This window comes from Blennius ocellaris (genome assembly GCF_963422515.1).
Source record: "Blennius ocellaris genome assembly, chromosome: 1".
NCBI classification, from domain to species: Eukaryota; Metazoa; Chordata; class Actinopteri; order Blenniiformes; family Blenniidae; genus Blennius; species Blennius ocellaris.
The window spans coordinates 34749335-34775757 of record NC_137650.1 but is presented as its reverse complement, the minus strand read 5'-3'; the positions used below and the strand labels follow the sequence as shown (position 1 = coordinate 34775757).

The 26423-nt window shown below is 43.3% G+C and overlaps 1 protein-coding gene across 2 annotated transcripts in view; it reads right to left on the bottom strand.

Moving 5' to 3' along the window:
• tspan4a (tetraspanin 4a) overlaps nt 1–26423 on the bottom strand; it is a gene marked incomplete at its 5' end in the record, with an annotated part of 243364 nt that overhangs the window by 173550 nt on the left and 43391 nt on the right. The window contains one exon of one of the 2 annotated variants that reach the window (XM_080502307.1): nt 2347–2426. In XM_080502307.1, coding sequence (XP_080358433.1) covers nt 2347–2409 — 63 coding nt within the window. Of the gene's footprint in view, nt 1–2346; nt 2668–26423 lie in introns of those variants that run through there. The other variant, XM_080502306.1, reaches the window with a different exon arrangement.

Genomic DNA, 26423 nt, shown 5'->3' with positions numbered 1-26423 from the left:
ATGTGGAACATGAACTCAAATGAGTTTGACTCCCCTGGTCTCATATAATCAGTCAATTGTCAAGTGAAGTACTGCAGCAGTTGTGCAAAAACTCACTTGTTTTTGAAGTGAAGTAACAAAAAAATAAAAGCCCACTGCTGAGATAGACTCCCTTCATGTATACAGCACGCCGCTCTTATAAAGCTAAACTAACAGATATATGAAGTGTCGACCACGCCAGAGGGACTGTGGAGTTTTTGTGGAGAATGTTGTACATGAAGGCATATGACTGTAGCGTCGCTGTGAAACATCGGCTCTCTGTCGGCCGGTCTGATGACTCAATCCACTCAAAGAGAACGGACATGCTGCGTACATGTTGTTTTGGTTTGATCGTCATCGAAATCCAGCATTTTGACTGCACACGCCTCATTTCCTGTACGTTAAATCAGAGGATGCACATTTTGACAGAACTTCATTGCGTTTACTTTTGACCAGACAATGCGAGAGGACAGTTGAGATAGAGTACCAGCATGCAGACAGACGACTCTCATGACAGGAAGCTAATGTACATTTGAAGCCGCCGCGCATTAAAAATACTGGACGACATCATACAGGTTGTAATGGGAGCAGGAGAGACAGCATCTCCAACAAAAGCACAGATTAACAGACGTTTCCATGATTGTATATATATAGAAGTTGTTTGTTAGTTGCTAAAAAAAACAAAACAATGGAGGGTTGATTGATGTGGCGCGTTACCGGCGCTGTCCAATTTGGAGTGAAGTAGCATTTTTAAGTCATCTGTAACTTCAACGGCAGGCTCTTCTCGGGAGGAATGCTAAAAACGTGATATCACATCTGTCCTTGAGAGAAAGAACTGAAATATACTATCAATCTGCAGGATTTGAAGTACCGACATACTTCACTGATAGTGTGCAAGCAGGCTAATGTAACACAGTGAACCGCGCTCACCAGAGACAGCAGCTGTTTTCTAATACCATAAAAGTTCCAGTGAAATTCACACTCCACTAATTGTAACTGAGCAGTCAGTTGTAATTGTCTTCCTTTCAGAGATCGCCGCTCTACGATGCAGCTGGTGAATATAGCGTCTATTGCTGGTCTTGTTACTGCGCTAAGAACATTGAGGCTATGCTCTGTTGAATATGCAGATTTTAAATGGGAAATGAAAAGTCTGTGGATGAACCGGCTTGCATGTAATAGCATTTCTTTTCTTTTTCTTTTTTTTCTCTCACAAAGATAGATGTGAGATTGAAGGAGCTCCTTTGTTCTCACCTGCAGGATCGTACTATGATTGGCTGTCCAGCAGGAGAGACTCTTTACCTCGTCATGGTCAAGCCGTCATTATTTATCTGCCTGGAGCAACACACACACACACACACACACACACACACGAATGACAAACAGCGCGACCCCTCTTTGACAGCAGTTTATAGCAGACGGTAGATGTGGAGGTGAAGAGGTCACCATTTCCTTGGCTGAGATTGCATTTTGGCAGCTAAGATTGCGTTTCGATCTGCACGTCCTCATTTCCTTCTCGCACCAGTAAGAAGCGCCGTATGACAAATCAAAGTAATTCCATGAAGGTAACCACAGAGGACGCATTTCCTTCAAAAACTCAATAACAAGTTGCGACAGATTGCACAGTGGGAGATGTGGCAGGGCAGAAAGGAATGTGATCTTTAAATATGGAGCAGAGCTTAGGAACATGACAGGCTTCACACAGTGAATGAAAGTGATCTGCTGCGGGGCTATTGGGGGGGGGGGGGGGGGGGGGGGACTGGCGGCGGCGGCGGCTCAGCAGTCCCCGCGGTAAACAGATATGATCAGCCAGATTGACAGCAGATGCTTTGATGGACTGAGAAGTACCGCCGAGCGGGGGGGGGGGGGGGGGGGGGGGGGGTAAAGCAGAGGTAGGTGAAGAATTACGGCGCACCGGCAGCACTGTGATTAACGAGCGTCTGCACAATACCAGCTCCAAATGTGCCGCGGCTCAAACACACAAAAGAAAACAATGCAGTGTACACCCACACCTCAACTACTGCATGGGGAAGAGGAAGAAAAAAAAGAAGAAAAAAAAAAAGCTTTGCTCACCCACACAGTGTGCTTTGTACACACCATCTAAATGCATGAGCTCTTTCTCACACTGGCCCCCTCCTCACTGCACGAGCGTCACTCACTCACACACTCACACACTCGGCAAGGCTTGCGAGAGCAGCACAGGCACCGACATGGTAAAAAGTCAAGAAAATTCCAAGCGTCTCTTTCTGGCAAGCAGGAGCCTTTCAAAAAGTCGCTCACACACACACATACTCGAGATGATTTTTGAAGAAAGAAAAAAGAAAAACTCACCCAGAAGAGGAGGTTGAAGAAGACCATTCCATATCGCAGGGCCATCATGCAGCCCTCGGCCATCCTGCAGCGCCGCAGTTCTAGGAGGAATATGAAGGAGAGGTCCAGGTAAAACACCACATACTTCTTCCCCTGGGCGTAGCGCCCCTTGGACGTCTGCGGCCCCTTCGTCGTGTGGAAGCCGAAGGCAAAGGGCGGCCGCTTGTACTCAAACTCCCCGCTGAAGCGGTGGAACCCGGAAGTGAACGGCGGCGTGTCGGGTTTGCTGTCCAGAGACGGACTGCGCCGGTACGGAGTCTCGTCTGTGCTGGAGCGTCTCATTATGGACAGTCTTTAATAGTCCCTCTGGGTACTTTGGGATCTGAGCAAAGTTCACAATCGAGGGGGGGGGGGGGACCAGGGGGGTTATTCCACAGAGGTGCTGAGAGACGGTTTCTTCTCCCGGGTTCAGCTCACAAAGTCATGGTCCCTCACAAACCCTGGGACTGCAGGTTTAGTTCTACTCAAAGTGTGACGGCACCTGATCTGAGTTAATCTTCCAGAGATATTGAGCTGCCCCTTCACTTTGACTTCAAGTCCTTTTTAATTATATATATTTTTTTCTTTCACTGCCAGACTTTGGATAATCCTGCTGCAACACCTGTGTAATTCTGTGTATTTAGGACATAATCCCAATATACACACACACACCTGCACATCCCTTCCCCTCTCTTTGTAATCCCTCAAACACAGGGCGTCATGCTTTGTGAGATAAGCTGGCTCGCAGTTTCATCTCACAACGCTTCAATCAGGTAAACGAGCGGAGAGCTCAACCCCTCCGGCTGCTCGGCGAGGAAGGCGAAAACGATCCAGAAACGTCCTACCTGGTCTCATGAGAAATTCCCGAGCAGGTGCTCCCGGCCCAGAAAAGTAATGGCACCCTTTGCTCGGTACCAATCAACTTCTTTTACTCAGTAATAGATCACACATCCGCTGAGGATTTTTTAAAAAAAGAAAAGAAAAGAAAAACCCAGCTACGCTCGGGTCTCACTCGAGTGTTGAGAGAGTGGCTGTAGCTCTTGATGTGCTTTTTGCTGACATGCAAAAATAAAGAAGAGGAATGAGATGAGATGAGAGGGGAGGGATGGAGTTATGAGCGCGAGAGGAGCGTTGGGAAGAAGCATGGGAGGGTGGATGATGCCTGTGAGCCGATCTTTCTCCGGGTGTCCGGAATTGAATTGTCCCTCCGTGGAATTGCAGCCTTTCTCAATTTTCTCCTCTCTCTCTCTCTCCGTTTTTTTTTTTTTTTCCCTCTCCTGAAAACTGTCTGCCCTAACTTGTCCCTTTTGTCTCTGAAAAGTGTCTGGGGGGGGTTTTACCCTGCGACTCTCCACAGCCTACTCCTCACACATCTAGCAGTCCATGCTCTCAGCTGCCTCTTAGTCTCCCCTCGGAGCTGACGGCGCTTAATTAATTTCCAGACTCTCATCAGTGAGGTGAAAAGTGTGCGGTGTCCCCCTCCTCTCGTGTCCCTCTCCTCCGCTACAAGCGCTCCCTCTCCTCTTCTCTAGGTGGGGAGAGAAATCAGGGTGTCCACCGGGGTCATGGCCGGGCGAAAAGAGAGGAGCAGAGAAGGAGAGACGGGCAGAAGGAAGAGAAAGACAGTTTCCTCAGAGAAGCAAAAGAAAGACTGCAGTGTTTGAGCGGTAGTCCAGCCTCGCTGCCTCAAGCTCCCTCCCTCTTTCTCCTCGCAAGCTCCTGTTCACTCTCTCTCTCTCTCTCTCTCTCTCTCCCCTCCCCTTTTCTTTCGTCTCCTCTCTCACAAGCTCTGATGCTCTCGCCCTCTCCGCATGCACTATCACAAACACCCCATCCCCTCCTCCGCTATCTGTCCCCAAAAACCTGGCAGCGCGAAAGGGAAGAGCAGTCATTCATATTCTGGCCACACCCTGCGAGCCGGAACAACCAATCAGTGTCCCCCAGCTGCATCCTCCTCTCTTTCGCACGCCAATCCACACCCTCCCATCCAAACAGATAACGCACACATGCAGCACGCATGTAAACCTGGCTGGTTTCGCTAACGTGCCAGTGCCGGGGAGCCTGCTGCACTTCCCTCCTCCTCCTCCTCCTCCTCCTCCTCCTCCTCCTCCTCCTCCTCCTCTCCCGGATCTCATCCCACATGCAATGTTTGTCTCTTGCGCACAACCCGGGCTGCGCTCTGCACGCTTGGCTTCAATCATGTTCCCCTTCCCCCTTGATTCCCTTTGGATCTGAACTTGGGTCAGACAATATGTGCGTCGCTGCACCAGGCAAGGGATTCCCACACAAACAAACAACTGACCTCTGAAGTATAGGGATAGGTGGACACACACACACACACACACACACACACACACACACACACACACACACTGATGCTCCATGCTCCCCACACCCCGGCCAGCCATCTGGGTCACTGGCTTCACGGCTCCACAGGGATGTGTCAAAGCTTCCGAGGCTCAGACTTTATTCAGGGCTTCATCAAGTATTTAATACATTTCTGTTTTGTGTCTTGTGTGCGTTTTGGGCAGACCGCAGTGGCGGCGGCCTCTGAGATTTACTGACCGACACTGAAGGAGCGTGGCCCGACTGTTCAGCTCATGAGCTAATGGTGGAAAATGCGACTGTGCAAGACCAAGACCTATTGATAAGTGATTAAACAACTGCACAAATACGTCACGCTAAAAAGGTAAAATAGTCAAACGGAGCCGTCATTTCAAACAATACTGTCGGTTTTATAAGGTGAAATTGTCTTATACATGTTCTGCGGTTTAATTGTATGGTAGTAGATTATATCTGGTCAGAGAAGTCGGTTGATGCAGGGATTGTACTTCAAGAAGACGTTAACCTTTTTTTTTTTTTTTATTTCTCTTGCAAATTCTCCGAAGCTATGGTTTTCAGTGTATGTAGGCATGTCTCCACCAGGGGTGCCAAAGAGCTTCAGGGTCGGGGAGCACATGGAAAAATGTTGTGGTCAGGGGGATTCTCTTTCTCCACATTTTTGCTTTTCCTCTTAATATGTGATGAATTTTTCAAGGAATTATCAAATTAAAATAAGTGGACGCTGAAACTATTGATAATCTGCACACTTTTAGAAATGAACTTGCTTCTAAGTGTCAAAGCAACAAAATAGGATTATGAAAGAACTTTACATTTAACTTTGCATGCTCTCTTTGCGCGTGCATTTTCTCCGTTTTCTCCCACAGTCAAAAAGCATATATTTGGGGTAAAAACATTTGTCTCTAAAATTGTACATAAGTGTGAATGTGAGTTTGAAATCCCTGGAGAAGTGAGTATTGTCTCAAAAAAATGTTTAACCTTGTTTCAAAGCATCCCAGGAACACAGTTTTAGAAACAGTGGAATGTAACACTCCTCCATTTTGTGAAAATGTGTTTTATTCGTAGTATTCACTCCTTGTTGTATAATTTCAGGGTAATTTAACAGTTACCAATACTTATCTCGTCATTTGGTGGAGCTGTAGCAAAAAGAAAAGCAAGTAAAGAGGTTCAGAAAAGATTGTAAGAGCTACAACATAGGAAACATGTAAGTCTGGATATAAAAGTCGTCTGAAGCCAGCTGAGGAAAAGTGTCGCTCCATAATGAAAGCGGCAGTCTTTGTTGCACTTCTTTGTCAAACAGGGTAAAAACAGTCACTTCCCACACTGTGATTCTGTGGCCTTCTAAAGTCTGGCTTTAATCCAGAAATGATATTAGACATGAGACAACGGGGGGAGCGTCTGCTCTGTTTCAGACTCGGCGTGAATGAACTGCCATCCTGTCGCCCCACATTCTTTGCTCCGGCTCCGTTTCAGGGACGATAGTTAACATTTCAGGTTCTGTTGCAGCCACCAGATGTCTGCCGGTTCTGCACCGCACCGCTCGCTGGTTCTTCACATCCTGGTTAATCTCACAAACCGTCAGATTCTACATCAGTCTCTATGAACAGGCGCCTGCATCGAAATTAATTGGCAAAGCTTAAAAAAAAAAGGCGAGTCATTGCAAGTTAACTGACGTTTTAACATTTTTTTTTTTCCGTTTTCCAAACAGACTATGTACCTGTGTGCAATTCAAGCCCACTGAAATCCCACTGATCAATATTTGAACTCCAAAAGTAAACCACAACAGAGCAGATGGAGCCTGAATGTACTTTTTAATAAAAAAAAATGTTCTAAAGACAGAAACATGTCTCCAATCTTGGTGTCCTTCCTCTCCTTTGAAACTGCATGCAGACGCTCAAGCTGGGGGTTTTAAACCCACAGCGCTCCTTGACGTTCCAGTAATGGTGTTTGTTATTAGGGCCCGCGTCTTCGTTGCATTTTGTTCTTCAGCCCCGGGATTCTTTTTTTTTTTTTTTTGAATTGCCCTCATTAAGAAGAGAGTGGACTCGGGATGGCCTGTAGGTGGGGAGGTGTGTAATTGTGTGTCACTCTGCGTTACTCCAGTGATGGACTGTTGGCCTGTCGAGGTGGCGCCCTGCCTTTAGCCCTGAGTGCTGGAGAGAGGGGAGGATGGATGGATGGATGGATGGATGGATGGACGGACGGATGGATGGATGGACGGATGGATTTTGTGTGAATTTGAAAGCACCATGTCGAGCCGCATTATGTAATAATGGTGCAATGTATGATAATGTAATACATTTTGGACTCGTTATGTAACAATGCTGCATTTTCAAAATAAACCTTACTGCATTTTGTAGTAACTTGAGGTCCTATATTGCAACAGTTTTTACAAAATGCAGGTTAAATGATTAAATGCACTCGGTGGTGCTTAAAATCTGGTTTCATTTACAACCTGCTTTAATTTCCTCAAGAAAATAGAAATGGCTGGTGGAAGTACTAATTGGCTTGTAAGTTGAAGGTGTACAGGAGGATGTTCTTTTTCCGGGTGGATCATCAAGACTATTGGTCCTCCCAATTGTCAATCATTCTGGTGATCTATTACGTAAGGCCGTCGTACGTGCTCGTCCCCAGGTAGCGTGGATCTATTAGTTTTCACTTTCTGCGCATGCGCGCTTTCAGGTGTCTATGGTGAGCCACGCCTTCAGCTTTTAAAAATGCTTGCTTGTCGTAAATAGACTTTCACTTACCGGTGGCGAGTCTGACATCGTGGAAAAAGTGCAAATCTTCTTGTAAAGTGAGCTTGTGTGAGCGACGCCGACTTGTAAACAGAGCGTGCACGAGGAGAACTGGGCTCGTGCACGTCTCTCGCACACGTTTTAGTAGGCGTTCCGTCTCGGGTGCAGGTACAACCTTGCGCATGTGCATTTTTTCAAAAGGTGGAGAGGGCGGTTCTTTCCTAAAATTCGTGAAAATCCTCCTGTACACCTTTAACTCTCCCAGCAGCTGGTGTAAAAAGTTCAACCGGATTTAGAGCCCGAGATTCCACCTTTGTTATGTTTGCAACATAAAGCATGTTATGCATGTAAGCAACTGTTGCAATATCATATCAATAACACGTCATTACAAAATGCGAAAATGTTGTTTATTCGAAAATTACATAATGGCTTGAAAATGTATTATATTATTACATAACGCGGCGCTACACACCTGGGGGTCTTAATCAAGTGTTTTGTTTCGATCTTCTAGTGAAACAGTCACACATCGGTCATGACTCATCGACGTTGAGCTTTATTTTCTCGTCCAACAAGAAGCGAGTGAAACGGCTCCGGCTGTTTGTAACATCACACACAGTCATTGTGTATCTCGCTCCTCTTTGATCTCGTTCAAACAGAAGTAGACCTCAACCTCCGACCGGAAGAAAACATGTGCCGTGTTTACTCTCTCTTTTTTTTTTTTTTTCATTTGTGCACTATACGACTCCCCTGGCAAATCAATGGTTTTCTGCCAGAGAAAAATGTGACGCGGATAGAGTCACTAAGGTACCACAAATTCATCCTTCCATCCATCTTCTGTACTGGCTTCTTCGAAAAGAGTGTCAAGGGGTTGGGGGGTTGGGGGGTTGGGGGGGGGGGGGGGGGGGGGGATCTTATCCCTGCTGACAGTGGTGGGGAGGAACAGTATACCCTAGACAGCTCACCATGAAGTCCATCATTCTCCGTCCTGCTCACTGAGCATTGGGCTATTTTCTTGAATAATGGCTGAGAATTTTCAGATCCATCCATCGTCGACGGCTCTTTATCCAACTCAGGGTTGCGTGTCGCCGGAGTCGATCCCAGCTGACGTCGTGGAAAAGCGGGATTCACTCCGGATATATCACAAGATAAACACCCCCCCCCCCCCCAAAAAAAAAGACGTCAATTCAGTCCGTGTCCAGATGGAGACAGGTTAAGATGTTCCACCCGCCTGCGTTTTTCAACAGCTAATTATTTTTAAACGGGCTCCCCGAGTGGATAAATCTGAAAACGCTCACTCAGCATCTCCGTTTTTTTTTTACGACGGGAGACACTGAAGCAGAGAGGTCACTGTCCAATCTCCCTCTTAACCTTAACCCTTCTCTGTTTCTCTGTTTTTCACATATTTTGATATTTTTGAGAACATGGTGCAAATACAGGCCAGTGTAAACGCGGCAGTATAATTTTTTCTGTGGTATGGCGTGTCCAGAAAACACAGAGAAGTTCCCGATACAAAGCAAAAGCGTTTCTTAGACTATGAGAGAAGATCTTACTCCGTCGTGTCGATGCAAAACGTTTCTGAAACGAAAATGCAAAAATCATGTGTTTTCACTTGAAACGGAGCCAAAGGACAGGAAACCTCCTGTTTGTGACTGTTAATGTTGTCATTCGTGTTATTCAAGTGTTCAAACACTGGTTTTCACATCCATCGATCTGTGGAAGTATTCGAAAGTTACAGTTATTATACTATAGGTTTTTTTGCACTATCGCCTGTCATGAGGTTTTTAATTTGCCTTAAATGTTTTCAAATATGTTTATAATGAACATATTTTGAGGGAAAAAAAATACGTTCCATTTTCTTCTGTGCTATTTTTGTTGTGATTTCTTCATGAATCCCCCAAAAATTAATTATAAGCAAGAAAACATGCAAGTAACTTGGGACTTGGTAGTTTCATAGTTGAGAGTCACCGTTGTTATTGTTTATCACATATTCTTCTCTGCATGCTTGTGTGTGGTTTAATTTTTTTTTAGAAACAACAGAGACAACAACAGACATTGTTTTTAAAACCTTGCCATGTAAAGTCACCAAAACGATGGGTTTACATTTGAAACTCTGCGGAGACGTGGCCTGAAAATCATAGTCGTCATTCACACGTTGCCGCTACATTCGCTTTTTCACCAGCAAGGGTTTTTATTTAAACTGCAATATTCCTATAAATATAAACACAATCTTCCGCCCACACTCAGTGTGCTCACTGCATATCTTGCACTCACGCGTCACTTATCCTTCAGAACACAAAGAGGGGAAACAATTGTATTTATGGAGAACGTGGCTCATCTTGCCTATGTCTGTTTTGTGCCGTCGCTTTCATGTATATGAAATAAAAAGGACAGACTGAGATGAATCACGCCGCGGAAGACTTCACGAGTATGTCTAAGTAGATTGCCGACAGAATCCTGTGACAACACAAAGCGAAGCAGCTCACCTCATCAGTGCAGTGGTGCACACACGAGCATCACGTTCCAACACACGTCGTCGTCAACAACAACAACAACAACACACAAGCAAAGTGAATGTGCAGCGGCACCCCGGGGCCTGACGTTTGGCTTTGAAGTCCTCACAATGTACAAATACACGTAAGGGGGGGTTGGGGGGGTTGGGAGGGGGGGGGACACGACACGCAACATGATGAAATCCATCTCTGCTCAGGCTGAAGGTTTGCAGATAAAGTAGCTTGTGGATTGTTATAATGTGAAACGAGGACGTCCACAACGTGCGCGGCGGGAGGACCGGCTTGCTTTCTCTTTGTTTAGAGCGGCGTTACCGGTCTCCCCCGAACATCTCCGCTAAATGACACAACGGGCTACAAGCGTCGCTGCGGCAGCATGAGGAACTCGGAGTGGCTTTCCACAAGACGGGCAAATTGCGGCGAGCCAACTGCCTGGTAGAAATTCGTCTTACGCAACAGCCAAAAATCCTTCCAGGTCGCGCTTTTAACGCGATGCTATTTTGGGAAGGTTAATTTTTTTTTCACACTTAAGACGCTTCCTGAACGACAACCTGCGCTCCTCGGACATTATTAAGAGGGATTGAAGTGTTACAGCTCAAATAGGCATGGAGGAGGAGAGGAATGAGCGCAAACTGGTGATATTTACTCACATCTCCAAGCCAAAGTGTCCTTGGGCAACAAAGTGAAAGCCAAGCAGCCTTTGATAGCAGACAAGCGCAGACATGGCAGTGACACCAGTGGTGTGCGAGAACGGCAGAACGAGAGGCGAAGGCGGCTCGGAAATAAGAATGGCAACAACAACGAAGGAAGCAGTTTTGTTTTGAGGCGGCGTTATCGCCGTGGCGTCGCAAAGATTTTACTTCAAACAGCGATGCTCCTATAAATGTAAACAAAAGGTTCCGCTATCACAGATCTTATTGATCATTTCATTAAATTACAAGTTCATTTTTGTATTTTTCCTTTTCATTTCAGTGAAATGTATTTCTGTAACCAGTGTAAGCAGTGTTTCCTCTACATTCATTGAGGAACCTTCGTCAAGCCTCACATCTGCTCTTTCATTTCATTTCATTTCATTTCATTTTATTTATTCTTTTTTTTTCAAGGTAATGCAACCTAAAATAAAGCAACAATCCAACAAAAAACAAACAAACAATACATTCCATGAAAAGAAGAACAGGAGTTGGATGAAGAAAAAAAATCTTATAGACTCCAACCCCATTCTTGAAGAAAAACGTACAAACTAGATGGCCTAACCGATGTAAAAAACAGCAACAACAAAAAAACAACAATTTCATATACACATACATACACATACACATATACACACATATACATACATTTACACACATATACACACATATACAGACTATTTCAATGTGTGTGCCCCAGTTTGGTTTCAAATTTCTTTTTTGTTTTTGTTTTTGTTTTGACTTTAATTGACACAAATACACCAGAGCCACAAGTCCTCACCAATAACGTCGTCCGACAGGGGAGTGGGGATGCATCAGCTAAAGCCAGTTTAGCCAGTTTAGCCAGTTTAGCCAGCGCAGCTCCATTTCAGTGCAGTTTTAGGCGGCGAGCCTCCAGACGGTCAATTTTTGAAAAAGACAGATGGAAGAATTGAAAGTAAATCCAATTTCTGAGCGGAAATGCTATATAAAATAGATATATTATTATTATCATCATTGTTATTATTAGTTGTAGTCCGTCTCCCTAGAATGGCACAAATCCCAGTGAGTGGATCGATATCCTGCTTTTTTCTGACAAGAAATTGATTGTTCTTCCCTTGATGGAATTTTTGATTCGTCTTTGTTGGATTCAGAAAACTGTGAGCAGTTTGATACGCAGGTTGGAACCTGGCATGCACGTGTGTGGGCTTATGTGTTTTGTTTTGGGTTTTTTTTTGCATGTGCAAGAGAGGCAGCAGGAAATGGGAAACTTTGCTCTTGTCTCTTGCATTGAGTAAATAAGCACACGGCACACAATGACCTCTGGAGGATGGAGGACTCTTGAATTAAAGCGCATCCCCATTGTGCCTCGCCGAGGACTCGAGCATTTTCTCTGAGTAAAGTTCAGTCTTCAGTACTTCAATTAACAAGCTAATCACAAGGCCTCCCTTTAAGATGCTTTAAAGAAACTCCGCACTGCAGTTTGTGTCTGTGAGGAACAGGCGGAGCTCGGAAGGAATGAGGCGAGTGGAAAGTGGGAAACACATTTTCACGACACCGAGGATCATTGAGGAATCGGGGGCATGAAGATTAATATCAAATGTTCTTGAGGGAAATAAATAGATTTTACCCAACCGAGCTGACTCATGTGGGATTTAGGTGAGGATTTTTGCTTGGCTGACAAAATAGAGATTTATGGACAATAAATCAAAAAAAAAAACAGACGCGTCAAATTATATTGGAGGAGGCGTTTGGTAAAAAGTGGAGGTGACATCACAGAGTGAGCTAAAATACATATAGATAAAAGAACAGCAGCATTTTTAAATCCAGCTATGTTCAAATACAGTTCAGTTATTCATGATACACATATAGTGAATAGTCCGGCTTTATAGCTCAATATAACTCCTTCCTACCTCTTTTCAGACGGGTTGGGATGTTTTGTTTATGTCTGTCCCAACCTTTTGGCTGTAAATTAACTGAATGAATTCACTTTTTGGGATCATTGATTGTACCTTGAATTTTCTGCAACAGCAGAAAAGAAAAAGCAGACTTTGTATTTTCAAAACTTCAACCTTGTTTCATGTGATTTGGCCCCACATACTTGACAGGAGTGCAGGGATCTGAACATGGCGGAATTATTATTTATTTGGCGTCGCGAAGATAATGCAGAGGATTGTTATCAATGGAAAAGCGGCTGGAGGGTTTGTGCATCACACTAATGGGCCGAGCATTGCTTGATCAAGATGCCCTTTTCAAAGCAGCCGTTTAGATTTAGACAATCACAAGCATGAATCTGCAAAATGAGACAACCGAGCAGCGCCAATGAAGAGTAGATGGAGTCGAATGAGTCACATAAATATTGGATATGAGAGCCTTTTTTATTAGCCTAACAACAGTCTGCCGTTGTGATTGCCGTGTTGCCGGCGTTGCATATTGCTGCCGTGTGTGATTAGCGATGACGGGGGAGGTTTAGCCTGTTAAAACAATGTCAATATTTCTAAGCATACCGTCGACGTAACAAAGACAACATGACACGTGAGACAATAATGACTATTTCAGCCGATTGCAGACACTTAATATGGCTGTGGGTGAAGGCTTGACCTTGAAAACGGGGGTTTGACTCCGAGCAGCAGCAGGATCAGTGTCCGCCGCACGTTAGCATCACAGCTGGTTTAGCTTTTCTCAAGAAGTTTAAAAGTTTCAGAGAAGACGTCTGTTTCTGCTGCCGTTCGTGTTGCTGCTCGTGTTGCTGCTGCTCGTCGTGTTGCTGCTCGTGTTGCTACTCGTGTTGCTGCTGGTTGTGTTGCTGCTGCTCGTCGTGTTGCTGCTCGTGTTGCTGCTGGTTGTGTTGCTGCTGCTCGTCGTGTTGCTGCTCGTGTTGCTACTCGTGTTGCTGCTGGTTGTGTTGCTGCTGCTCGTCGTGTTGCTACTCGTGTTGCTGCTGGTTGTGTTGCTGCTGCTGCTCGTGTTGCTGCTCGTGTTGCTGCTGGTTGTGTTGCTGCTGCTCGTCGTGTTGCTGCTCGTGTTGCTGCTCGTCGTGTTGCTGCTCGTGTTGCTGCTCGTGTTGCTGCTTGTGTTGCTGCTGCTCGTGTTGCTGCTGCTCGTGTTGTTGCTTTGTCGTGTTGCTGCTCGTGTTGCTGCTTTGTCGTGTTGCTGCTGCTCGTCGTGTTGCTGCTCGTGTTGCTGCTGTCGTTCGTGTTGCTGCTCGTGTTGCTTCTTTGTCGTGTTGCTGCTCGTCATGTTGCTGCTCGTGTTGCTGCTCGTCATGTTGCTGCTCGTGTTGCTGCTCGTGTTGCTTCTTTGTCGTGTTGCTGCTCGTGTTGCTTCTTTGTCGTGTTGCTGCTCGTCGTGTTGCTGCTCGTGTTGCTGCTCGTCATGTTGCTGCTCGTGTTGCTGCTCGTCGTGTTGCTGCTCGTCGTGTTGCTGCTCGTTGTGTTGCTGCTCATGTTGCTGCTCGTCGTGTTGCTGCTCGTTTTGCTGCTCGTCTTGTTGCTGCTCGTGTTGCTGCTCGTGTTGCTGCTTGTGTTGCTGCTGCTCGTGTTGCTGCTCGTGTTGCTGCTTTGTCGTGTTGCTGCTGCTCGTCGTGTTGCTGCTCGTGTTGCTGCTGTCGTTCGTGTTGCTGCTCGTGTTGCTTCTTTGTCGTGTTGCTGCTCGTGTTGCTGCTCGTCATGTTGCTGCTCGTGTTGCTCGTGTTGCTTCTTTGTCGTGTTGCTGCTCGTCGTGTTGCTGCTCGTGTTGCTGCTCGTCGTGTTGCTGCTCGTGTTGCTGCTCGTCATGTTGCTGCTCGTGTTGCTGCTCGTCGTGTTGCTGCTCGTCGTGTTGCTGCTCGTTGTGTTGCTGCTCGTGTTGCTGCTCGTCGTATTGCTGCTCGTGTTGCTGCTCGTCGTGTTGCTGCTCGTGTTGCTGCTCGTCGTGTTGCTGCTCGTCGTGTTGCTGCTCGTCGTGTTGCCGCTCTGAATCCACTCCAGTCTTATCTGCTTCACTTTCAGCCCAGTGGCTGCTAATTCTTCTTGTCACAGACGCCCACGTCAAATCGCCTGTTTTTTTGTTCGGCGTCCAGTGTCTCCGGCTTTTATGGGTTGGTTCTAGTTTGGTCCTTTTGTGTCTGCTTACGTCTGTCATGCGATAAAATGCTCCGCCGGAAACACAAAAGGAGTCGCAGGGTTTTTATCTGGAGTGGTCACCCCTACTGAGGCGAGAATAGATTTCACTGCCTTTGACTTCATCTATTGATTTTTTTAAAATTCCATTTCATTTGATCACATTTTATGCTCTATTTTATCATTTTACTCCATATCTTTTAATGTATTATAATTCAGCTGTTATAATATATTCATACTTTGAAACAAGGCAAGTAACAATGTTTACAAAAGTGCTTCAGATGTAAAGTTTTATCATCATTAGCAATAATTTTTTGACCTAAGTGCCCAGAAGAATGGACGGATGGATAGATGGATAGAAATATCTTCTTGTTGCAATAGTTATATTACTTTTAATTGGTTTAAGAACTGTTTCAAAACTTGTTCACATGAATACTTCAAAAGAAAAGTACGAGGCATTTCTATTTTCTTTCTACGACTCTCTTTATTCTTAATATAACTTACACACACACACACACACACACACACACACACACACACACACACACACACACACACACACACACACACACACACACACACACACACACACACACACACACACTCATCCCACCAAGGTCTGGTAAATGTCGAGAGTAAAATATAGAGTATTGCTGAGGTGCGCCTTGTAAAAAAAAACAAAATGACTTTGATCTCAAATGACGACCACTGCAAATTAAGCACGCATTAAAAAAAAGAAAGAAAAAAGGTATTCTGACGTTCAAACATGACTGCATAATATAACTCCCCAGGCCTCAACTGTGAGAAATAACTCACATGTTGGTGACCATTAGCTGAAAATGGGGTGACTTAATACTATTGTTCATTACGATTTACCACAAATTACTGTTGTTAACTCAAAGATTGAATTATTATATTAATCCAACGGGGGCTGATTTCACGTGAAAACAATTAAGTAGCCGTGAAAATCATGTGGAGGAAGCTCTTGTTCTTTACGTGTCTGTTTGTGGACGAGCACACGGATGTCTGCAGTCGTGCAACTCGACACGGTGAAATGCAATTACTCAGCACACCACGCTTTGAGACACGCAGAAATATTGTATATGCAAAGAATTTTGATGTGGGCAGCAGGAAACAATAGCTTCACACCTACGTGCATTAGAGCCAATAGCAACGGGAGCAAACGTTTTTCAGTTCAAATCAAGGAAAATGGACTTGATGAAAATCCCTCCTGGATTTTTATGCTGCTCGTTCAGTCCGAGGTCTTATTTTCTCATTCAAAGCCAAATACATCTCTTTCTTTTTAATCAATTTGATTCTATTAATTCCTTAAAATCTGTGTTCCTTTTCACCTTGAAAACAGTTTCTGCTCGAACTCTGTCAGTTTGTTTTTCATGACGTGAGCTCGGTTGTCACTACGATGAACCTGAACATTGGACTTAAGCTCACCAGGTGGCCAGAAGCACGCCTTTGAATGAATACTAATGTTATTCTGAGTCTCTCTGAAAGAGAGTCTTATTTCTGCGTGCCTTGAAGCTCCACCGTTGTACAGAAGTAAGAGTGCTGCGTGCAAATCCAAATGGATGACGAGGTACTGTGATGCAAAAAAACTATAATTTTGCACTGGCGACCTGAGGGCCAATTCAGACTGAACCCTTCTGCTCAAACAATATATAAGATTTATAACCACTTATTTAATGAAAAGAACTCGTGTTTTTATGTTCGATTTGAGTGAATGAAATTATTGTGCTCATATTTGATATTTCTCACCTTAAAAATAATTTTTCTATTAATATAATGGCAAAGCAATTACAATTATTATCAAATGTGCTCGGGGCATTTTGCCGTCTGCACTTTTGCAGCAAAAGCAGCTCCTTTTCCGAATAGATTTTGCAAGTAAATGTTGGCCATTCACAAAAAAGAAGTGGAATTTTCCTCACATCTGTAGCCCCGTTTACATGAGAATGAAAACTCAACTTTTTTTTAAATCGCCATCCAAGGAGGAACTCTCCGAAAGTGCTCCGCTTCCATCGCCGCGTAAACGGAGGAAAATGAAACCTCCTGAAAACGCTCCAGCTCGGTCGAGACGTTGCTGCTCTGCTTTCGCACCACAGCCGGAGTAAATACTTCTTCTGTTCAGTAGATGGACGCTAATAAGATAATAAAGACTATAGCTCTCCAGAGTGTCGTGACTCCCAGTCCATATTCTCCTTCGATTTGGTAGTTTTATCGTTGACAGTCACAGGAATAACAATCCGACTTGTTCGTCTGTCCACAAGAATGTCAGTGTTTCCCCCATTGTTTATTGAGTTCGGCCCAACATTAATCAAATTTAACTATTATAATTAAATTTGTACTTTTCTAGTTTTATATTAAAAATTTTTGTTTTGTTGTGGAACAAGTTGTAAAAACATTTCACGCCGTATTATATTGTGTATAATTGTGACAAGGAAGGGACTTTACACGCTAAGTTGTTTACAGTGTTTCTGCAAGTTTCTGTGTGAACAGACATCGTTGTCAAAGCGTTGCCATGTAAACACAAAACCTCTCTGAAACGTTTTCAATTGAAACTTTTGCTGCTTGGTTTTGGAGCTCGGAGCGTTGGCATGAGCTTCACTTCCTCTTCCTCGTCTGTCGGGCCAAGATCTGAAAACGATTCAGTCTGGTTGAGATGATGGGACCAGCAGTGGAAGCAACATCCACCATTGTCATGAAAAGCACCACAGAATGTTGCCAGTCGGTGCTGATTATCCACTCACGCTTCCAGTTGCGTGATAGCAGTGAATTATCTCTTGTTTCTGCCTCCTTCACATCGCTGTGCAGCATTTCCCCTCCTGCCGGTACGTAATACTTTTGTTAAGCTGACTATGAAAGTCAAAGCATTAACTATCGATCTCTGTCTGAGGAAGTCTTACAGTCAGAGCGCATAAAGAAATCCCCTGACCATCATTCAGTGGTAATCGATGTAATACCCCAAATTAGAATCCTTTGAAAAGATACAAATAAAAAAAATCACTTGTGTTGATTTAGTGCTTGTGGTTTTAAAAGGCAAATATTACAGCTTAAACGCAAAACAATGACATGAAGTGATCAGGTAACAAAAGGACGATTGGAATTATTGACTATGAGATGCAAAAAAAGTAGGGTGGATTTATGAAGATGATCCAGAAACATCAAAAGGACTACATCTTCCAGCGTTATCAGGCCACAGCAATGAGTATCTGGTGACGATTCAGATCCCACACAGAAGCTTCAACAACAAACTGAGACAACTCAGGAAAGAAAAAGATAGAAAACACAGGCAGGCAACGATGCAGGAGGAAAACGAGTAAAGAGAAGAAAATAGTTTGGGAATGAAAAGCAGGTATCAACAGAACTAAACACAAGTTCAACACAGAAACTGATAAAGACACAAGAAGAGACTGGGGCCCCGTTTACATCAGAGCACAAATGGAAAATGCTTCATTTCACTGTTTTGTTTCAGTTTAAAAATGATCATTATGCACACGCCAACATCAGAAACACCGTAAACACTCTGGCTTGCATCACTGCTGTGTTTTTGTAAAAACAACCACACACACCATTGTTTGCTGAGAACGGTAAACATTCTTTACAGTAATCATCCTTTTTTCATCCGGCATGCGGAGGAACTGCGTCTCCACTTATGCAGATGACGGTGTGGTGAATGTGAATGTTGTCTCCACTCTGTTGGAGACACACTATTCAATTCAAAACAGTGAGTTCTTGGTGATCTGCTCTCGTATGTGCAGGAAAACGTTTGACTGAAAGTGTGACGCTCATGTGAAGCAGTAACCCTGCAATTGAGAAAACTTGAGTTTTTCCTGTTAAGGTGGACGCTGATGTTTCAACAACGCCGTCTACAGAGACTCCCATCACTGCTGCCGTGTTAATAAACGGCCGAAATACAACTTGAATTTGCCATTTTAACATTTCAAGTAAAAATGCATTGTTTTTGCATTTTTATTTCAGAAAAGTTCCCCCTTTACACCGTAACATTGTGAAAAAGATGTAGTTGGCAAGCCAGGCCACGAGGTGGCGCTGTTGTTTGTTTGTGCGATGAAACCGTACGCAGAGGTGGAGACGTCCCAGGAGAATGTGGATGAACATGGCGGCCACGGTGCAGCGACAGGAGCAGCGTTTCAGAACTCTTACATTTCCCCGTCGACACAGAGAAAAATATATTTTCAAAAACTTGCGTTACGGATTAAAATGAGGCACAGCTGGTACAATCAGGGGAAAAACTGATCCACGTGAAGAAAGAGCGTACGACCTCATGCACACAATGGAGACGGGTCGGACAAGAGGACAGAAGGTGAAGACATGGAACAAGAAACAGAGATCAATAAAACATGAAATACGAGGACCCACGAGGGACGATCAAATCATGAAACGAGGCCATAGAAATGATAAAAGGGCGTAAATTGCAACCGAAGAGGAGACGTAAGCACGCATCAAACATTCATGCGTTTGGCCGAGAACATTTTGACACGTCGACGAGGCCACCTGGGGGCTGAACCACCCAGCGTGAAACACCTGGAGACCGCCACCCCAACAAAGACCAAACATGGCAGCAGTGATTTGCAAAAAAGTTTGCTGGTACAGTGTGTACTCGTCTCTGCATCTTTACAAATGAACTAAACAACACTCCTCTCCCATATAACCTCAAATTCCCTCCAGTATGGATTCATATTGTTGATGAATATGCAAAAAAAAAATTAAATAGCATCATGCTGAATAAATGCTGAAGATAAAAGGATGCTGGTACCGCGTCACTTGTCAATCACACATCCAGAGGACAATGAAGAGAGTCTTTGTCAAGAGCAAAATTTGACTGGAGAATTATCTGTTTTTCTACGGCTGGCCAATATTTGTTAAATATGCAATAGTTAATTGTACTGTGATGCAACAGGGACTTTTTTAATGCGATGACAAATGTGGATATAATGTGTGTTCTTTCTGTTCCTGGACTCTTCTGCAGGGCAGCAGTTTGTTAAATTTGTTGTCTTTCATATTTTTTTTTTTTCCTTTATTGTTATTACTTTTGATGTCAGCCCGGTGGCATCCAGGTATGAAATGATGTTTCAGGTATGAAGCGAAGCACGGCCAGCCGTAAACGTGACCTGCTGCAGTAAAGCTTCCTCTGTTGACATGCAGAATACGAACGCATAGTGCATGGAAACACATTTCCCATTCAGTGACTTTGTGGTACGTGTTTTGTGAATGCTGACATCACAATAACAATGAAATTGCACTTTATAAGGCAGCTCTAATCCCCCCTCCCCCCAAAAAAAGACCCTTCTCCCTCTCATTTCTCCCTATGCTCTGAGCGTTTAGATCAAAAAGTCAACTACTTGACTCGATTTTTGATTTTCCCGAGCGACAAGCCGTTCAATCCGGGGAAGAACAACAACTTGAGTTGTTATTATCCATAAGGACGTTCCCACATTGGCGCCAAAAGACAAATCAGAGGCCGTCCGCAAATCACATTTGGCTTCTTGTTTTTAATCAGTAATGCATGAAATGACGTTGGCCACAGAACTCTCTATTCCAATGAAAACGTGGATGGATTTCGAGCCTGTTCGAAACCTGCCAGTTACTAAAGAAGAGGGTCAAACCTCTTACTTGGTGCTTTGTGGTTGTAAAAGAGCCCGACACCCGTCATGAGCGCAATATAATGATGGCAGGTGTTGATGAAGGACGGGAGGTTTTGTGTATCAAGGCTCTGAAATAGAAAGCAGGAGGTAAGTGGGAGCCGGTGGAGGGTGCTCCACGGTGCACTATTCTGTTCTGTTTAATAGAAGCTTTCACTGAACATGGAGACTGATATAAACTAGCTGCTCTCTGCTTCGTCTCTACTGGTTGGTGACGGACGAGGAAATCACCTGGGTTCAGCTCTATTAGCAGTTTCAGATAACGTGTGGAGAAATGTCTAGAAACGCATCCGTCTTCTATGTGGCTTCAACCAACCTTCAGGTTGTTGGAGCCGATCGCAGCTGAATATGAATGTATTCACTATGGACGCACTTGAGAGAGCGAGCGAGAGAGAGAGAGAGAGAGAGAGAAATGGTCACACTTACAAGCAAAATAGGCTCCGTTTACACATTTTCGAGTGAAAACACGACACTGGCCCGGAGCCACTGGAAATGCAACTTTTTGAAAAGGACTCCCAAGGTGGAACTGTTTGAATAAAGTCTGTCACCGGGGAAATGGAGAAAAATGCAAATGTCTGACAGCTCGGGCGTGGACTTGGCAGAAATGCCGCCAGTGTTCACCACGGTCATGGTAAATAGTTCTTCTGTACAATAATGAGAGTGTTTGCCTCCAGAGTGTCGTGACTTTTCGTTCATATTCTCCCGGAACTTTCGTCTCACAGTTGACAGTCACTGGAATAACAATACAACTAAATATTATTCTTAATGTTTATAGCATATTGTTCACGTGTGTGTGGCTTCATTCCAAAAACAAACAACAGCACCCTCTGGAGGCCAAGGAACTTTTTTTTTGCGTTTCTGCAGTTTCCATACAAACAGAGATTATTTTCAAAATGTTGCCGTGTCAACACAAAGCAATAATTATGATTTAATGCATGTTGCTGTCAATTCCTCCTCCTCCTCCAGTTTGCTTCTGAACTGCTGCAGCTGGAACTTTCGACCTTCTCGCTGTGCGTCAAGACTGCTAACCTGCCAACCACAACTCCCCTCCAGGCTTTTTCTTTACTCAAATACATTTAATAGAAAAAAACATCGCCACTCCGCACCGTCTCTCTTTCGCATTTTAAATGTTCACGAAGTACGAAACAGTTGGTCCTGTTGCACTCATTACATCATGGTCTTTTGTCTTCATTACTTTTCCGTCACATTCAATTGTCAAATATGAGATTTTGTATTTTTCTTTTTAAAGTCTGTTTTAAGCTCCATTCGGTCACTTTATCATGATTTATTCTCCTGAAGAAATTCAAAGGATAAGGCATGCTGAGAGAACGCCTGTAAAAAAAAAAAAAACCCACTCCGCACTCATCCCCCCCCCCCCCCCCCCCCCCCAACGTTTCATCACAAAATGGCCCTTGAAGACAGAACTTACATATCCTCCTTTCACTCATTCTTGTGATATTTTCCACTTTCATACCAGACATTTCAACATATGTTTGTACTTTTGTCGACAACAAACGTTTGTTATTGGGTGTAAAATGTCAAGAGAACCTGGTTTGGCATCCCGGTGTGAACCACCAGCATTAAGACTCCTTAAATATGAATGGATGGGACGGTGACACAGGAAGGGAAAAAAAAAAAAAAAGACAATTCTTTCACATCCACTGTCTCGCCGCCAGTGGATTCTGGGAAGATGAGATAAAAGAGGAAGAAAATGCAATGAAAGACAAGCTAAGATGTGACGAGCGGGAGAAGGAGAGAATCTATTGAAGGAGGGTCTTTGACCAAGAGGAGCTGAAAGTCGACCACATTCGCCCTCCGAGTCCTTATTTAACGGAGCTGTTTAAAACTCTCATACCTCAAAGACATGACGTCCTTCAGAAGGCTTCTTCTAAGTGCATTTCTCAGTCTTTACGCTTTCACTTTCAAGGAAGGAAGTTAAATCAGACTTTTTCTAAGATATTTTGAACGGCGATCTGCGGAGAAGGAACACGTCTGATACACACTCTGAAATGTTTAAGGAGGAATACTGGTGCTTTTTGATCTCTGTAATCGATTACATTGACATGATTGTTAAATTAAGTTTATTTTTATGTCTCTGGTATAAACTCTTACTCATACTTAATTAAAATGTATGTACTAAATGCTATTTTTCAAATCATGAGGTCAATGTTGAATAGATTCAATATATTTGAAAAACTCTGCTTTCACACGGCCGCAAAACAGGTCGGATATGAGTCACTTCTGAGCAAAAAGAAAAATCCCAATTGGGCGGCATTTGGACTTTTGGACTTTTGGACTTTGGACTTTCTTTATTGTCATTGCACAGTACATCACACAGTGAGGAACTGGCAACGAAATGCCGTTGCTTAGCAACCGGTAAAAAAGGCATTTAAAAAAATGTATTTAAATATATTTTAAAAAAGTAGTGCAAACAGTCAAACAGTTAAAATAAGGTGCATATGAACGATAAATAAAAGAGCAGGATGAGAAATGGGATAGATTAAAATTTTATAATTGCACAGTATGATGTTACAATGTTATTTGTAGGGGGGGTGGATAAATGACCTTTTTTCCCAAAACCTTCGTGTAACAGGTTTATTTTGACCTTATTTATATATAAAACACACAAGTAACCTGCATTTTCAATTTTGGTTCTGCTACTGCCTGCTACTGGCATGTTTTGATGTACTGCGTATATCACACTTTTGCAGGCTTTTTTCAGCTATATATGATAATGGACAATGACTCTGTCTCAACATTGTGTACAAATATAGTGATTACTTGTTTTATTTTGTTTATTTATGAACTAAAAGGTATGGTTTATACTAGAACACACCAAAAAAAAATCAATAGCATGCACATTATTAATGATTATAATGGCTGAACAGACAGTCTTTCCATCGCGGCACGGAATTCTGTCAAGGTAACAGTGGATCTGTCAGTTGTTTTCCCCAAAACTATCTTGAGGTTGTTGCCAAATTGTTCTGGTGTTAGCATTGTTCTCTTTCGTCCCACAGTGGCAAATATTCTGAAAACTTGGCTACTTCTACCTAAAATAAACAAATAAAACATTGATTAGCATGACAAATGTGTGAATGTAATATATGATACGTTACTGTTGAGCCATTAAATCACAAAACTTGTCAAAAGTGGCAAAATTCGAGAAATTCGCCCAAAACGCGGTTTTCCTTATATGGCCAGTAGCAGGCAGTAGCAACCTGACAATCAAAAAATGATATTATATATGTGATTTGTATATAAATAAGGTCAATTTAAACCTGTTACATGCAAATTCTAATTTTATCCACCCCCCCTATTATTTGGCATTTAGAAGCCTGATGGCGAGGGGAAAGATTTCTCTGCAGTGTGAACGAGGCCTTGGTTAGAAAATTTTTTGACTGTGAGTGTCGGAGGAAACCGAAGGACTGACGGTAATAAGTTGATAAAAGTGACAAAAGGTGCCCCTTATTAGCATCACAAGGCCTGTAGCTACGTTTTGATGTATAATATGATAAGATTGACGGAGAAATGTGGTCACGACGACGATGAGAGGCGTTTTCTTTAGTTTAACTTGACACCTTCTCTGAGGACAAATCTCATTGACTGAACAAGCAGCTGAAAACTTTATCAAACTTAAAAGCTCACAGGTCCAAAAAAAAATAAATAAAAAAATTCCAAGATAGGAAGAAGATGTTTTGAGAATAAGAGGACAGACGCGGCACCGTTTTAAAGTTAAGTCTCTCGCTGAAAGTGTGGTGACGTTTCCTGATTTTTGTGTTTTTCACTCGATCCTCATCCGCTTTGAATGAGAAGTTTTTTCCAGAAACGGTTAATCAAATTGTTGACAGAAGTCACGGCCGACTCATCCTGAATTTTGCGCACGTCTTGAAGGGCGTTGTGTGAACATGCTCCCAAAGCTGCGGGACGAGTTACGCGCTGATAAAGCGGCGGAAGAAAAATAAGATTAAGATGAAGATTAAAATAAAACGCTCTCCAAGGAATAGTAATCTTCGTGCCTTTCCACTGGCAGGCGCAAGAATAATGAAAATCCGAGTGTGGTTTGAGGCGTTGCTTCGGTTAACTGAGTTTCACTGGTGAACCAACGCCAGAGTTGTTGGATCACGATTGTACCTTTTGTCCCTATTTGAACATAAATATCCTGTTTTTCTCCTCCTTCCTTTCTTAAACTGGCTCATTGCTTGTTTTAACCCCGTCAATGCCAGAGCCAATCACTGCCCTGGATTAAATTGAGTGATCTCCAGTAAACATGCAATAATGTTTAGTATTGTGAAAACGATATGGTTTGAGATAAATACACATTTAACTTTCAATCCAATCCAATCCACTTTATTTGTATAGCACGTTTTAACAACAACGTGTTTCCAAAGTGCTGCACATGTGACTGCACATAAAAAAACTAAACTAAACAGTCCAACACTAAATTAGTATAAAACCATAAAATAAATATAAAAACAGATTAAAAACTACAAACACATTAAAAAACTACAAATAAGAATACAACAATTTAAAAGAATAAATAGAAATATAAAAACGCTTAAAAAACTTTAATAAATCTTTGTGCTTCTGACGACGTGACGATGTGATGTGATGTGAATTGGAATTTGATCATCGCACAAAAATTGCAAAATACTTTTTGCCAACACCAGTTTGCCCCTTATTCATTTCCCTAAATTCTTGACGCAGCTTGTCAATCAGCGGCATGTTGACAACAGCGTTTACTGCTAAAAAAAAAAGTCCCAGTGAGAAGCGAACTCCATCACAGTTTGTGAGTAAATCTCCTCCAATCTCCTTGTTTGTTCCAACTTTTGTTCAGACGGTTCAGATTAAGCAGCAGAGACGTTGCACATCTTAAATAAACCGACCCGCGAAGGCCTTTTTTCTCTTTCAGGCCACAGAAGCCCATCTGATGCTAAGTTGATGCTCACTTTGTTTTTTTTGTGCCTGCTGTCGTTCTCTTTCTATATTTATCTGAGCCACTCGCACACAACCGCTCCACTTACGAGATGCGCATGGGGAGAGTAGCAATGGGGATTTTTTTTTATTAATTTTTTTTGTACGAGAAGTACCTGTTAAAGGTATTTCGTGACCTTGGATTTAATGGATTCTCTTTGCAAGTGTAGCACAACTCACCTGCTGACACAGGCGGGAGAGACGCCTCATTTTATTTCCCGGTCTGTAGCTTTGGCTCTCACTGCTTCATATATTTTTAACTATATCAGAAAAACAGATATATTCAAAAAGGGTGTAGTAGATTTAAAACTGGGTTTTTTTTTATTTGTACTTGTGATTATTTTGATCTGTTCTTTTCCTCGGGGTTCAAGCTTCCAAGGAAGCAAGTAATGCTCCCAAAGCCATGTAATTTGATTACCCCGAGGTTCATCATGATGGCAATCATAATGTGGATCATAAAATGGAAACAAGATTCAAATATGACAGTGATTTCAGAGGAAATGTAAGGCGAGGCATAACGCGTCTTCTTTGGTGATGCTCGTGTTTGCGTTTCACTGCGACAGTTGTCAATTAAACGTGATAATTGTCACACAGTTGCATGAAGAATCTCACTGAATTAGTGCTTCTATAAGTCACACGTACTGTATGTCGCAAGGATGTGTCAGAAACTTCCTCAAAAACTTTCAGTTACACGTATATTCTGACAGATTTGTGATGAAATATCTCGCACACGCCGTCTCTCTGGTGTTTTCACCCTGGCGACCTGTCCAGGACGCACTGCTTTCACCCGTCGATAGTAAGTTTACTAAAACTGGAACTGGTTCACTGAAGCTCCTGTTGATGCTGAAAAATGACGTTTTTGAAATTTTTGGCCGAAGAAGAAGAACTTTTCAAACTTCTCGATAGTGCCCCCACCTGGTGTCATCAGGTAGGACTGCATGCAACGTATATAGCGCTTATATATCACGTGATTACTGTGTGAGGACTGTTCTCCCTGGTTTCAAGCTGTTTTCTCCTGATCCACACCGATGGTGCACTGGTGTCGCTCGCCCCTCCCTCACCA